This window comes from Lampetra fluviatilis, chromosome 31, assembly GCF_964198595.1.
Source record: "Lampetra fluviatilis chromosome 31, kcLamFluv1.1, whole genome shotgun sequence".
Taxonomy (NCBI): domain Eukaryota; kingdom Metazoa; phylum Chordata; class Hyperoartia; order Petromyzontiformes; family Petromyzontidae; genus Lampetra; species Lampetra fluviatilis.
Genome location: NC_136305.1, coordinates 1,402,301 through 1,418,408, shown reverse-complemented (window position 1 = coordinate 1,418,408; position 16,108 = coordinate 1,402,301). Strand labels below are relative to the sequence as shown.

Here is a 16,108-nt window from a genome sequence, read left to right as displayed (position 1 = left end):
TTGCGAGTGTACATTGTTAACAGCGTATTGATGTGGGCCACATAAATGTGGTCTGGCTTTTCAAGGCTGAAGCACCATCGCATGCCGCAAATATGCGAGGCAAATACATTGTTGCAGGGTCAGTGAAGCAAATAAAACAATTACTACCATATGCGTTATTGTGATGCTAAACATGGGAGGCATTGCTGTTGAACAAACTTATATTTCGAAAAAAAAAAACAGCCAGCCGAAACAGCTATTCTTTATTTCCTAACCGTTTTTGTATCAATGTTGTCTAACAAATAATTCGGTGGAAAATCAGAATGGTTAACGGAGAAGCTATGGAGGGCCCAACATGATTGTTTGCTTTAAAGTGACAAATGGCGTAAACAATGTGCATTCTTGAGCTGCGATAATGACGGTTTTGATCGTGAATGTTAGCGGTGGTTATTTTAATTTATATATGCAACAAATCAGTAGTCCTACGTGACAAAAACAGGCTGATTTAGTGTAACAAATTAAAATTAAAAATATTACATGAGACGCAAAATAACAAAATCTGCCTAAACCGATTTATTTGTCGAATACATTTTTTTCGGTCAGAGCTGGTACATGAATATGTTCTTCTGTTAACACGAGGACGTCTGCACGTAGTCACGATGAAATGAAACATTTGTAAGTCAATAATAATATCACGCACGGCTAGCAATTTAACAATATTATCTTATCAATAGTAATACCTTTCATCTGCTTTGTACAAAAAAATCTCATCTGACCTGTCACAGAATATTACTTCTCAGGCTTTGACGCATCGAAGAAGCTTGTTTTTTTCTACGCCAAAGTCTTTTCAACTTAAGAGAATTACTACGACTATTCAAAGCACAAATCGGTGAGAGACGGTGACAGCTTCGCGAGGTTTTCATCCAGCAGTGGATTGCCCCCGGTTGCTGATAGTAATGATGACGAATACGGGCTTGCGTTGTCGATGTTTTTGTTGTTGTTTACGCCACGGACTCGCACACGTGGCTCTGCGGAGACCAACTCGTGGTAAAAGCCCCTTTGAGGATAATCTCGTGGAGAAGGGGGAGTCCTTAAGGCTCGGCGTGAGTGTGACGTACGCACTGTAACGCACCATATCAGCGCCGTGCCGGTCCATGCTGCCATCCACAGCCCGCGTGGTTGTCTGCCAGCGCTCCCCACAAGCCCCACGGCGGACATCTGAACGGCGCGCAGCCCTTTAAAGGTACGCCGATACATCCTCCGTGGGCTGTTAACGCACGAGCCTTGCGTGAAGTTGTTTTTTTTGTTTTATTAACCACATAGTAGGGGCTTTTTTGTAATCGTATTACATGATAGTGACAAATTTCGATTTAAAGCTTCTTTCGTGACTGCAGGGATTCATCTTCTTGGTTCTTACGGTAAAGTCACGTAGAATGGAACTAATAAAATAATAAAAATAAAACATACATGACTTTACCGAAAGAACCAAGAAGATGATAGTGACAGTTCACGTAGTTTGATGGTCAGCAAGCAGGGTTTAGGTGTGGAAACTGCCCGTGTAGCTGGTTGGGTATGCTTGTGGAAGTTGTGTGTGGTTGTATTCGTTTTTGGGAACGTGCACAACATTTGTTGTGTGGATTCTCTGACGGTGCTGAATAACGGGGGGGGGGGGGGGTGGATTTGTTCACGAGGATACGTTTAAAGAAGAAGTTTAAAAGTAGCTGTGCATCGTTTGAGTAAAGGTTTTAGCGGGACCCAACGCAGGCGTCACCACATGGACTGTCTACACATGAGTTTTATAATCAGTACAGGCCATATGCAATAAAGGGTACATATAAACCATTTTACAATTTAAACGCACTAATTCCGGGCAGGTTAAAGTATTCCGAGTGGACGTAGTATTGGCACGCATTTTTTTTTTCGATACCGATAAGCAATGATCGTCAACTTTAAATAAAGTCCCGTTTGACTTGATTTTCGGGAATATGCCAGCCAAACCTCCACATTTGAATTTTAGCAGCTGATTTCACTTCTTAACACGGTCGTAATCTGTGTTAGACAGGTGGCTTCGGCAGCCAAAGTTCTCTTCAGACCCTCAGTACGTGTACAGGCGTTTTAAAAATAAATGCATTCCCTACAACCAAAGTTTTTGAAGAGACATAGCGCGTTTATTTTATCAGTGACAGATGTACATCCTCTGACATTGCCGTGAAAGGAGAAATACATGAAGGTAAATTGTGATATGATGCTAATAATGTAATTGGTATGGATAATAATAGTAATGATGGTGGTTGTGGTGGTGGTGAGTTGATAATTGTGGTGAAGGTGATTGTGGTAAATTATAGTGATGGAGGTTGTGGGTACATTGAGTTAATGATGATTGTGATGGTAGTGGTATGGGATGGTGATGATTATCACGGTGGTAATGGTGATGGTTTTGATGGTGATAATGGTTGTTAATGATGGTATTTGTGGTTGTGATGGTGTTGTTTTTTTCGTCTCGTGGATGGAAACTCGCTGTTGGCGTTACTGAGTCATAAGACAAACGCATTCATAACGCTGCACCTTTAAAGCATTGACTCCAGAATTTCCGTAAATATTTTCCGCCTGTGTCGTGTAATGAAAAACACATTTATGCACACTGCACTGTACTGTATTTTAAAATCCTCGGCATCACCGCTGTCATAAGCGTAACATTTCAAAAATATTATTCGTCCTAAGTTGTATTAATTTGTCAATACACTGCTGATTTCGCTACGATTGAACGCTTATAAGAGACAACTTGGTGTGAAATATGTTGGAACGCTGCCACTAATGCTGTTTGTTTTTTATCTTGGGAGGGCCTTGTTGGCATGCCGTGTGCAAGTGAAGTTCTTCTCTGATCGCTCATCCAAATATAAATGCCTCTGCAGTTCGTCAGGCCGAAAGTCACGACAGATACCGTTGGGGGCCTGTGGCTCACTCGCATCGCCCAATGCCGCGCGTCACCTCTGCATTTAATAAATTGCTGTTCTGTGGCCAAGCTGTGGCTGCCAGGTTCACGTAACAGGGCCTGCAGTTAACTCCATACATTTCCTAAAGTTTGCAGTGTTAAATGGCCAAGTACGAGCGGTAGAACGAGCGGCTCGCATTCAGGAAGGTTGTGAGTTCAAATCCTGGTTGGGTGTTGACGCAGCCCATCATCCCTCCACAGTCGATAAATGTAGTACTGCTTTGTGAAACATTAGATGGTGGATGTCCTACGGAGAGACTCGCCCGTGCCAAAGGAATGAGAAATTTACACAACTGGCTGAAAGGCTGTAAACGGAAGATGAGCAACACCTCGATGCACGTTTGGGCAGTAAATCGTTGTGACCTGCAATGCAAATCACCATGAACTTATGGTTTAAACTCTCCCCGTCGGGCATGGCCCCGTCTCGGCAGAGCAGTTGGAGCGCCACGGTGGCTGTGAGATGTTAACTACCTCGCCTGGTGTGCAGGAGGTCGTGGATTCGTTCCCGACCCTGACGCCTGCTGCTGTGTATTTGGATTTTGCGTGTTTTTCTCCGGGTCCCCCGAGTTTCCACTCCACATTTAAAATCAACACGCCTTTAGAGTTGTTTGGCCGCTATACATTTCCACATAAGCCAGGTCGCTTCTGAAAATTTAAAACATTTGTTAATAGTTAGCAATAGTTGGTTCTCGACTGTTGGCCACCCCCGTTTGAGTCTATTTTATTTGCCAGTCCATCGTTTGGTGGCTTGGCGAGCGAGCGAGCCACGTTGAGATCTTTAAAGCGGCACGCTCACCAGATCTGCTCCGTACAGTGCATGCGTGAGCGCATGCTGCTGCTGCTGTTGCTGTGTGAAGATGTCCTCCTGTAAGCCTGCCACAGCAGTCTCTCACCCCCCCCCACCACCCCAATAATGTGGACCATTGAACAAATATGTATCGCTGAGCAAGTGTTTCCAAATCCAAGGTTTCTTGAATCCATGTATTGTATTCGGGTATGATGATGCAGTCATGCTCCAACAAGGTTAGATTATTAATTGTAGTCAATGCTGTGGAAACCTTGAATCCACGTTTCTTCCATCTGGTTACATTTTCTTAGATTTGTTTCATTATAAGTAGAACTTAAACGTTAAGTGCATAAAGAGTTTATTTTAGTGAACCTTAGTTGTCCAGGTTTTGTTTTATTGATGCATTTCTTATACCGCTGCAAAGAATCATTGCATTGGTGTCTGGTTTTCTAAATCTGGCTGATTGCGAGATCGTTATTTCTCCTTTAACATCTGTTTAGAAAATGTAGAGCCCTCTTGTGAAATCTGTAGGTTAAACTTGTAACTTTGACTTGCATTTCCCTCACTTGTGAAATCGCAAAAGCGATCTGTCCACTCAATGGGCTCTCACAAGGATTTACAACATTGTAAACTTTAATATTCATGACAACGAAAGTCTGAACAACTCTGCTCACGTGCCAAGAGAATTCACGATCAGTGCATCTGCCCATACCAGTGTGCAAATGAAATTTTGTAAAATGTTGGATGCTTCACGGCCAAGTTTCGATTTAAAGCTTTCGTGACTGCAGGGATTCATCTTCTTGGTTCTTTCGGTAAAGTCTGTCTCCCCGACAGACCTGGTTTTCACCTGAGGACGGCTGCTTGCGTTGCGGCCGAAACGTCGTGAGAATAATTTTATTATGTTTTATTTTTATTATTTTATTACTTCCCTTCTACGTGACTTTACCGAAAGAACCAAGAAGATGCTTCACAGCCCTTTAAGAGCAGTGACCTCCGTTTTGCAAAACCCGTGTGTGTGTGTGGAGTTGTAGAGTCAGCGAGTGTTCACGTTGTGCGAGTGTTGCCTTCATAGCGGGCGGTGCGTGACATTTTGCAGCGACACAATACCACTCCTCGCTTTGTCCTCACCAAGAGAGAGAGAGTGTTACCACTGCTCGCTTCGTTGGTGATGGAGTGTATTGTGTGTGGCTCTCGCTGGCTCGGCCAAACGGATTTCTGAACTAATTGTGGAAAAATGCGCGGAAATCCTTCGGCAGGGCTGGCTGGAAATACAATACAACATAGTACAATACAACATAGTACAATACAATATAGTACAATACAACATAATACAATATAGTACAATACAACATAGTACAATACAACATAGTACAATACAATATAGTACAATACATTATAGTACAATACAATATAGTACAATACAATATAGTCCAATACAACATAGTACAATACAATATAGTACAATACAACATAGTACAATACATTATAGTACAATACAACATAGTACAATACAATATAGTACAATACAACATAGTACAATACAACATAGTACAATACAACATAGTACAATACAATATAGTACAATACAACATAATACAATATAGTACAATACAACATAGTACAATACAACATAGTACAATACAATATAGTACAATACAATATAGTACAATACAATATAGTACAATACAACATAGTACAATACAACATAGTACAATACAATATAGTACAATACAACATAGTACAATACAACATAGTACAATACAATATAGTACAATACAACATAGTACAATACAACATAGTACAATACAATATAGTACAATACATTATAGTACAATACAATATAGTACAATACAACATAGTACAATACAACATAGTACAATACAATATAGTACAATACAAAATAGTACAATACATTATAGTACAATACAACATAGTACAATACAACATAGTACAATACAACATAGTACAATACAACATAGTACAATACAATATAGTACAATACAATATAGTACAATACATTATAGTACAATACAACATAGTACAATACAACATAGTACAATACAACATAGTACAATACATTATAGTACAATACAACATAGTACAATACAACATAGTACAATACAACATAATACAATACAACATAGTACAATACAACATAATACAATACAACATAGTACAATACAACATAGTACAATACAACATAGTACAATACAACATAGTACAATACATTATAGTACAATACAACATAGTACAATACATTATAGTACAATACAACATAATACAATACAACATAGTACAATACAACATAGTACAATACATTATAGTACAATACAACATAGTACAATACAATATAGTGCAATACAACATAGTATAATACAATATAGTACAATACATTAAAGTACAATACAATATAGTACAATACAACATAGTACAATACAACATAGTACAATACAATATAGTACAATACAACATAGTACAATACATGTAATAAGAATGCAACGGCCATCGGACTAGTCAACAAATTGCAGCTGTCTGCAGACCTCTCTTCACGTCCCTGAGCAGTGTCGGAGTGTTTGCAGCGCCGCGTTACGACACGGTGACACCGGCTCGCGACGGTGTCGATTGATGCCTGAACCGATCCTGGTCCTTCACTGAACAGCATGGGGAAGTATGGCTTAGCAACCCCCATGCCCAGTCCAGCACGAGGAAGCTTTCATCCAGTAGTGGATCGAGAGAGGGCTTGTGAAGTATTTGGACTTTAACAATGGGCTTGACCTTGACAATGGGAAGTTTCTGTTCATGGCTCAGCGTCACCGACAGAGACGACGATTTCCCAATGTTAGTTTGAGCAGAGAAAACTTCTGAATTTAAGGGTATCTTAAACAAAAAATACTCCGGCCTCATTAATTTGTGTCTGAATTCCCCTTACCGTAAACTTTCACTTTTGAATCAATTGTTAAACTCAACCGGCGCTAAAACGAGTGGACATTTAACAAAAAATCGGCTCGCAGTAAAGCAACTTGCTGCTTTAAAAAAAAACAAGACGAAATGTAGCGGAAGCCAGACTTCTGAGAAAAGCCAGCCGAGCGGGCTTCTCATTGTCTCTGGCACTGGCTCGGATTCAAAGGCGGCCTGTGAAGAGGCAGCGTTGCTTTGTGGTCGGTGGAGGCTGAGATGAGACGAACGCAGGGGGCAGTGGGCATTAATTCTAGATTTGAAGCTTTCGTGACTGCAAGGATTCATATTCTTAGGTTTTTTCGGTAAAGTCACGTAGGTAAAACAGCCCGGCTGCAAAGAGACGGGCAGGTGGAGAGGGGGCCCACATCCCACTCCGTGCACCAGGGCCCATGCCACACACACACACTACGCCACTGCTTTTTGTTTTATTTTTATGAATCTTGGTGCCATCCCTGTCAAGCTCTTTCTAACGGTGCAATTCATCCAGTGTGGTGTCTCTCATGAGTATTCAAGTCACAGTCCCGGTAGCTGTGAGGGATCCAGGCTATGGCAATACAGCAGTGGATTCCTGAGTCTATCTGTGTGTTTAATGGAATTGGGCAATGCATTGCATTGCAGGGCCATCCAGAAAATGAGTATTCGGACTCAATCATGCTCTCGTGGGTAAATAGAAGTATTTATTTAAAAAATATTTAATTTTTAAAAAAATCTCTGCTCGAATGAGAAGTGGGGCAGCATTAAACACCACCGGTGAGCCAGTGGGGACCCGTCTCCTCAGAGACTGTTGACCTCCCAAAACAGTGACACTCATCTTATTGGTGCCGTAGGGATGATGGTGCATGTCAACCCCCACAAAATGGGATTTTGAACTCGAAAAAAAATGTACTGCTCTAACAGAAGCATCTTTTACGCGGATCGGTAATCTTTGTTCACAACAATCTCGCAGTCGTACCACTGCATTGTTATTATCACATGACTGACATAACATCCTCATGCCGTCAGATTCTCAACTTTTGAGATTTGCTTTTCCTCCTTCCTTGGAATTGCCGAGCAGACTGACAGCTGCTTATGAGATTATTTCACCACCTGCTTATAATACCCCGGCCGGTCAGAGGCGCCGCTCAAGCATTTAAACCACGTGCTCGAGAAGATCACTGCAGCCTCTGTCGGCCAGGGCACGAAGCTGTTGGCACCGTCACTCTCCCCCCTCTCCTTCCCCTCTCTCCCCTCTCTCATCTCTATATTACCTTGCCATCTCTCTCATCTGCCCCCCCCTATCCACCTCCTCTCTCCTTGATTTCTCTTCTCCCTATTTCTCTCTCCCTCTTCTCTTTATCTCATTCCATCCTCCCTCTGCTCTCTCTTATCACTCTCTCTATACCCCCTCTCCATCATCTCCCCCCCTCCTCTCTCCCTAACTCTTTTCATTCTATCATTATCTCTCTTCCCTTAACCACAACCACTCTCTCTCTCCCCTCTCTCTTTTTCCTTTCATCTCCCTCTCTCTTCCCCTCTCCCTCCCAGGGACCGTATCGCTGTTTATATTCATCGGACACAATCTGTGTGTCCCAAGCGTGTGTTTATTCGAGTGATATCACGGGCTGCGGGGAAGACAACTTTAACCGCGTGCCCTTCCATGCACCGGCAGGGTCTTCGCAAACAGGCCAGAGAGATTCATATCGCCCCGGATCGTACAACTCTGAAATATTATCCGTCCGAAATTACGGCCGTCCTTGGGGACTGTAAAACACAAAAAAAGAGCCACGGAATGGAAAAAAAATCTAGGCGTTGAAATTTTTGTGCGGAATTCCATTTATTTATTTTCCTACCCGTTGTTTTGTTTAGAGGATCGTAACGAAAAGAATAATATTCCATCGGGCTGCTTTGGCAGGGACTCAAAATCCACAAACAGGCAGTTCCCCGGACGCCCAACTATTGTGTGCGGGCAGTGACGGGATCATAGACGTGAGTTACTCCTCTCGATGGGTGCAGGAATGTCCATTCCTCTCCTCCCTCCATCTCTCGCGAGCCTTCCCTGGAATCTCTCTGGTGCCACATTTCACAGGGTGTGGCCTGGGCAATACTTTTTTGTCATCTACAGTCAAGAGCTCCACATGCATTTGCAACTGCCGGGGAAAAAAAAAAGTCCTGTTGCAAAACCTCACGCTTACTGCATATCTGTGTAACATTTGTAGCATCGTGTTACAGATTGATTGCAGATTACTGCCTGGGGTGTGGCAGTCGAGTGGTGGTTAGCGAACTGCACTTTGAACCTGGAAAGCTGAGTTCAATTCCTGGCCATGGATAGCATCGGTGTCGAGTGATTTCCGAACCGTTACTAGTCCCCCATTCACCAGCCCGCACAGTGCAGAATGGGGAAGTATGGTCAAACAACACCCAGAACTTACACAGCATGGGGTGGTGCTCATCCAGCAGTTGATTGACATAGTGGCTGTAAATGATGATCATTATTAGGCATTCGGAAAATTATGCAGTGATGTATTTAATTTTCCAAACGGGTCTCTGCTGGAAACATAGTACTGTATTACGACTACTCTCACGGGGCATGAGAGTTCTGCCTGTGACTATATAAGCCCTTGATTCTTCACCTGGTTAAACAAAATAGGCCTGCAGCTCTCTGCGAATCGCGCTGCAAAAATCAAGAATCTGTCTGCCTGTGTCGTGTGTGAGATGTCCCACTGTCTGACCACCGTCTTGAGATGCAGCTGCACTCATGGCACTACGCGTGCTGGAATGTTCGACTGCCCGTGACCAAATCGTCCGCAATGCGCCCAATCTCATCGGATCTCAGAACCCAAGCGGGGTTCGAGCCTGCAGAGCGCTTGGAAGTGTGGCCACTGAGCGGGCCTTGATGGCAGGCAGCAGGAGGCAACGTAGGAAATTCACACAATCGTTGTAGTGTTCTTCTATGCGCCCATATCCCTAACTGACCAGGGTGGTGAAGTATGGTCAATTAACATCCACGACCCCCACGGTATGACGAAAGGTCCTGGACTTTTGGGAGCTGAGTGAGCTGCAGTGTGAGCTTGAGTCAGAGTGGGTGCTACGATCACGACGACTCGAGTCAAAATCCCGCTCATGGCCAACACTAGCGATTATCTGGACTGGTTAAGCCTCCTGTAGGTTGACTCAGCCTCAAATGACGTGCGTAAACATCGCCACTGGGGAGACAAAGACGGTCACTTCGTGTGCCGTGCCGGCCTTCGTAGGCGCTCGCTAGCAGCGCGACGGGGATCTTTGTGTTCGTGAGTCGGCGTGCGGCATTCCGCACACTCTAAGCGTGGGTGTGCAGGTGGAATCTGGTCGTTGGGTCAGTGAATGCGCCTGCCCTGTACACGTGCGTGCCATCTGACTGTTCTGTGCGTTGTGTCGCACCCTGTTCTGTCCACACGTTCTCGATGAAGGTTGGTACGAGACACGCGCCGCTTGCATTCCGCTCCCTCTCCGCGGACTCTTGAGTTTCACCGGCTCGCGTTGCTGCACCCCCTACAGCACATACTCCTCTTTGTCGTCAGTCATGCTCACTCCACTGCTGGGTGAAGGCCTCCCCACATCATCATCATCATCATCCCTACGCCTCTAACTATCTCTGTGCTCCATCCCCGTGGTGGTCTTCCTGTTGGGTGTTGACACGTGCAACTGTTCCCGCTGTCGGCTCTGCCGGTCTCTCGCCAGTCCCGTCCGACAACCATCACCCCTCTCGTAGCCATCGTGTGCAGCATGGCCAAGCGCGCTTTTACTCTCGCTAACAGCACGTGCACTCACGTTTGGCATTTACATTTGTTCTCTGAAACCTGCATTCCTTCTCCCTGTCTCTAAGTAGAATTCCAAGTGTTGCATGCCTCCATGCGTTTTCAGTTGTTGTTGTTGCGTTATTTGTGTCAGCCTCCGTGTTTACTGATCGACGTCACAGCTGGCAAGACGCATCGATTGAAAAGTGTCCACTTCAAGGCGCATTGGTGTTTGTGGCTTTTCCTTAACCAAACTACAATTTGTTTTACCAATAAAGCTTACTAGTATCAAGTACGGTAACAAACAAAGAACATAAACGCATGCCTATTCCTGGAATCACTAATACTTTCCACCATGTGTTCGTCATCGGAAGTCTTTAATTAATTATCGATAGCAACAGTAGCGCTCAGACCATATGCACCGGAAGCTTAGGTACGTCCCGAGGCAGCGATGAACAATGAGTCTCGGATAGCGGCTCTTCCTGGGGAGGGAGCGAGCGCTCACCCTTTGATCAATCTCGGCCGGGTTCCTCAAGGTCAACGTCTCTAATAGCAACACAACTTTTAGTCTGAAGTTGTGTTGCCTAAGGTTGTGTTCATATTGGGTCAACTTGGCGAGAATGTTCGTGAACACTTCCCCCACCCGGTCAGAGACGGGCGGACACAGTTGACGCATCAACACCCGCGTTGCATCGCGTTTGGGATCAATCGGACGCAGTGTCACCAAGTTATTCGGTTGAAAAAAAATTGGTGTTGAAAGTCAACACGGTCGGTCCCTATGCACGTCAATGGAGGCATCTGTCACGTTGGCTGTGGTGGAGGTGAGCGTGGAGGATGGGTTTTGGTGTTCGTCTTGTCTCCGTGTGTTTACACTATGAGACCTCCTTTACTAGTGGCAAAATATAGTATTAGGTTTTTACCCTTTCAACTTCAAGGACAGTGCATATCATTATCATCATCATCAGAGTTGTTTCTTTTTGTTTGCATTTTGACTGCTTGTGTTGTGGTTATTGCAAACATGATCCCTTGTATAAAGGTGTCAGTTTTTGTACCAGTTGAAAGGGTAAAAACCTATTACTTGTCTCCGTGTGTTTCATTTTGCTGCTCTACAGAATCGCGTTTCTTCACGGCGGTCAAATCTTGACTTTCATTCGTCGCACCCGAAGCCATTCGCTCTTACGACGTAGTTCTATCCTATCCAGTTCTCTCCCTGCCACGAGGGACGTCTGCTGTCAATCCCCTGGTCTCATCCAGTGGGACTTTTCATGAAAAGCCATGGGGTGCGTTTGGTTGATTTTTGTTGCGTGGTGGATGGGAGGTGGGGGGGGGCGAGGATTTGACTCGCCGTACAGCACACTGTACTCCTTATTCCCATCTGATCTGAATCATCTGCTGAGCGCAGTCCAAGGGGAAAGCGAGCGCCGCTGTTTGTGCCAAAGTTTACAGAGTTTTTCGACGTAATTCTTTCCAGCGCGTCGCCGTTTTTTATAGCAGCGCCCGGCGCTTTGAACGCCTTGCTGCAGAATCGTACGCGGGCAGCAACCGAGACGCACAGAGTTACAATCACGGTGCGAGTGTGTGCGAGTGTGTGCTCATCGTTGGTAATCTCGACCAGAGGCAAGTAAGTGTGGCCGAGTCTCCAGACTCTTCTTTGCAGGAGGACTCTGCTTGCGATGTTGTTTTTATGTTTTGGTGGCTTTGCACATGGGACGACGTGAGGAACACCCGGAGAAAACGACGTCGTGCAAGAGGGCTGGTCTCCTCTTGTTCGACTTATTTCAGGCAGTCGCTGTATTATATATATAGCAGAGGCCGTGACCTAAAACCTGAACTTATTGTGTATTTTTAAGTTTAAGGTACTGTACTGGTATTGCTAATAACGACCGTGGTAAAGTATATACAGCCTGCGGTATGTATGTTGAGCGTAGGCCAACCGTGCTAATCGGAGGTGCATGGTGCATAGCTTTACACTTTACCAGATTGTCTCGACGGTGATAGATAACACGTGTTAGAAATGTCTTAACCCCTCCTGACCCGAACGCGACTAATGTTTTTTGAACGCATCGCTGAGTTGCAGCATTTTTTTACGGGCCGACGTGCGCCGTCGGTTTCACGACTAAGACAGCCGCCGCCTCCACCGAAGGTTCTCACTCTCCGAACGGGTTCCCCTGTCGTGTGTCAGGCGCAGGATGAAGAACCGGGCTCCTCCGCCCCCTCCGGGCGTTGCTCCCCTTCGGTCGCCTCGGTCCCCCGAGGCTGAGCCCGCCTCGGCGGACAGGGCCGGAGCGATTCCATCGGACAAGGCGGTGGCGGTGGCGGCGGCGGCGCTGTCTTCGGAGAAGAGCGATTCCCCGCCGGCCATCAAGGCGGCAAGCGGGAAGCCGCCCGCCGAGAAGGGCGCGACGCTGCCCGCCACGAAAGCGGGATCTCCGCCGCTGGAACGGGGCGGAACTCTGTCGCTTGCCAAGGGAGGAACGCCGCCTTCGCGGGGGAAGGCGGCCGCCCCCAAGCCCCCGCTGGTGGCGAGGGGCCAGAATGTGTCGTGCTGCGAGGTGGAGTTCTCCGTCATCCTGCCCTCGGGACAGCTGCACAGCGCCACGTCTGAGAAGCGGTGGGGAGCACCGTGACCCCGCGCACTTTGACCCTGCACTCCGTGACCCCACACACCTTGACCCCCACACACCTTGACCCCACACACCGTGACCCCGCACACCTTGACCCCACACACCTTGACCCCACACACCTTGACCCCACACACCGTGATCCCGCACACCTTGACCCCACACACCTTGACCCCACACACCTTGACCCTGTATATCGTGACCCTGCACTCCGTGACCTCACACACCTTAACCCTGCACACCTTGACCCCGTATATCGCGACCCTGCACACCTTGACCCCGTATATCGCGACCCTGCACACTATGACCTCATTTTGACCCCAAGCACCCTGAACCTGTACTCCACGACCCTTTACACCCTGACCCTGCTGACTTTCGCGCACGTGCACCTTGAACCCTGTGCGCTCTCACCTCGTGCACCGAAGGTGCATTCCACAGGGAGAGAAGGGATATTTGATGTCTAACGGGGACCCTGGCCACGCGTCTCGCCTGCCCAGTCCGCATTAGACGCTTGTTCTTCGCACACGGTGTCAACGCTGGCGTTGGAATTGCCTTTTGCGTGTTAGATACGACATCGGGCGGAGTGAGAATTCCCAGCTCAGCCACAGGGGAGCTGTTATTTAGTGTCTCGAGTTGAGTACATTGAGTGGACAGGCGTGGAAGGTGTCATGAATGACAAGGGAATTATGTCAAACCAGGGCTTAAATTCAGCCAGGTCTGTTTGGGTCAATGACCCAGAAAATGTGTCCGCACACGGCACACCGCATCCAGTCCACATCTCACTATGGCTGTGGCTACTAGTCATGTGCCACCCACTTCAGTTTATCACCAATCCTGAACATGTTCAGTGAGAAATGAAGCCCTGGGTAAAGTCCCATGGTTATTCTCTCGCAGTTAATTCATGTAATCTTGCTACTTAGCCATTATTATGGGCTGTGGGTAGCAGCGGGCAGTGCAGAAAAATGAATTGTTGTACCGTACTTCTACGCTCCCTTGTCTACGCTCCCTGCCTCAACCAGCCCGCACTGCCGGCCTATGTGTAGGATTTTTGATATGATGAGGTAATTATTTGGTATATTCCAGCTTCCTCCTGCAGGGACACTGTAGAACTCGTTAAAGAAGTGGCCAATAATTCCAACAAAGAACCCTCACGGAAAAGTTTCCAGAGACTAAGTGAGGCTTTTGCTGGGTAAATAAAGCCCTGCCATTATGTTATATTCGTCCATTGAGGTCTGCGCCTGATCGTTTACTGGGTGATTGGCTCAACCTAATGTCTGGCACGAGTTGTGCGCAGAGGCATTCTTGATAGTCTGTGAAACATCGCGCTTTCCGTCGTGATAGGACCGAACAAACAATTTTAATGAACAAGTGAGACACTGCGCAACTGTGCGCAGAAAAAATAAATATCGATTTCATTGGCAGAACTCAAAACCGCTTGCATGGCCTCGCACCGCAGAGGTCGAAGGCGTTTTGGTGCAAGGTCACCATTGCTCGAGGCTATTTCAAGCCCAGGATTTCTCGTCCCACATAGCAGTTGCATGACTCTCGTCTCAGACTGTTTTGGAAAAAAAAAAATCATATCCGTGGTGGCCGGTCAATGGCTCTTGTCACTCAGACAATAATGGACGCAAAACGCCCGCCACTGTAGTACCCATGTGGCTGTGCGCTTTATTTGCCGAGTGCTGAAATTGTATACATAAATAGCGGATATTTGACGCTGCCAAATCGCTCTTCATAGAGCATGGAGATCAACGTTTGTGTGGTGGTGGTGATGAGAGAAGCAAATTGCATTCGTGGCACGAGTGGAGCCGTGGGCATCATCTTCCACGGAGCTTCCCCAGCATCGCTGCTAATGCTGTTCTGTTTCTTCCTCCAGTTCCTTGGCCTTCTGAGCCATTGGGCCACGTGACCGTTTCCTTCACCAATACCTCCTTCCCGCGGTCTCTCTCCACTTCTCTCGGTCCGTCACTGCGAATTTCAACTGAGCGAGCTCCCATCCCCATCCAGTGTTTGATGTTTGACGTCCGGTCAGACCGCGGCCGATCTCTTCCCTGAGCACCTTCAAGTGTTCCCTCCGTCGCTGTCCTGTCCAGCCGGTCACCATTCATCCTTGTCACGTGCATGAAATATTGCGGGATGCTGTGGCTGCAGGAAATGTGCAGCTCATTTCTTTGCCTGTGATTTAACTCAAATAACACATTTAGAGAACGCACGCATGTTAAAGACGTCCGGTTAAAGGCATCGTTCTGACTGTTAACCCTTACTCGTTCCGAGATGTCTGCAAGTTGCAGGGTGGGTCCCGTTCGCCGCTGAATCTCGGAACGCTCCAGCGCTCAGCGTTCATTTGATTGAGAGAGACATAGCGCCGTTGTTTTTAAAGACCTTGTACTCACCGCAGAGAACTGTAGCGACACGACCGCACTCTGTGATAGCTGCCGTCAAGCTGTGCCACACGCCCCTCCCTCATGGCCTTGTCAGAGCCTCAGGACGTCTTCGGACGTGGAGACGTACCAATAAAGTTATGTTATTTTATTTATGATGCTGATGCTGCTGCTGCTGATGCAGATGACAATGATGCTTGTTTTCACAGGAAAGCCTCATTGAGTCTCAAGGCGATTTATCCAGAGAGTCCTGTCAAGTTTTCGCAGTAGGGGGCGATGATGCTGCTGTGTGTGATCCCAACTGAGTAATTTGCAAGTATTGGGATGTTTGGCCAATACCAGTTATCATGTTGTGTTTTTTTCTCTGTGGGAGAAAACTGGAGAACCCAGAGGAAACCTATGCAGAATAGACGGAGAACATACAAACAACACACAGAACATACAAACAACACACAGAACATACAAACCCCACACACAGAACATACAAACTCCACACACAGAACATACAAACTCCACACAGAACATACAAACCCCACACAGAACATACAAACCCCACACACAGAACATACAAACTCCACACACAGAACATATAAACCCCACACACAGAACATACAAACTCCACACACAGAACATACAAA

The 16,108-nt window shown here is 46.3% G+C and overlaps 1 protein-coding gene across 1 annotated transcript in view; it reads left to right on the top strand.

Moving 5' to 3' along the window:
• The first annotated feature begins 1,143 nt into the window (after positions 1–1,143).
• The window catches only part of LOC144943420 (uncharacterized), a 37,865-nt gene continuing 22,900 nt past the window's right edge, over positions 1,144–16,108 (top strand). The window contains exons 1-2 of the mRNA XM_078870819.1: positions 1,144–1,222; positions 12,651–13,079. Coding sequence (XP_078726945.1) covers positions 12,658–13,079 — 422 coding nt within the window. The 5' untranslated portion in view covers positions 1,144–1,222; positions 12,651–12,657. The remainder of the gene's footprint in view (positions 1,223–12,650; positions 13,080–16,108) is intronic.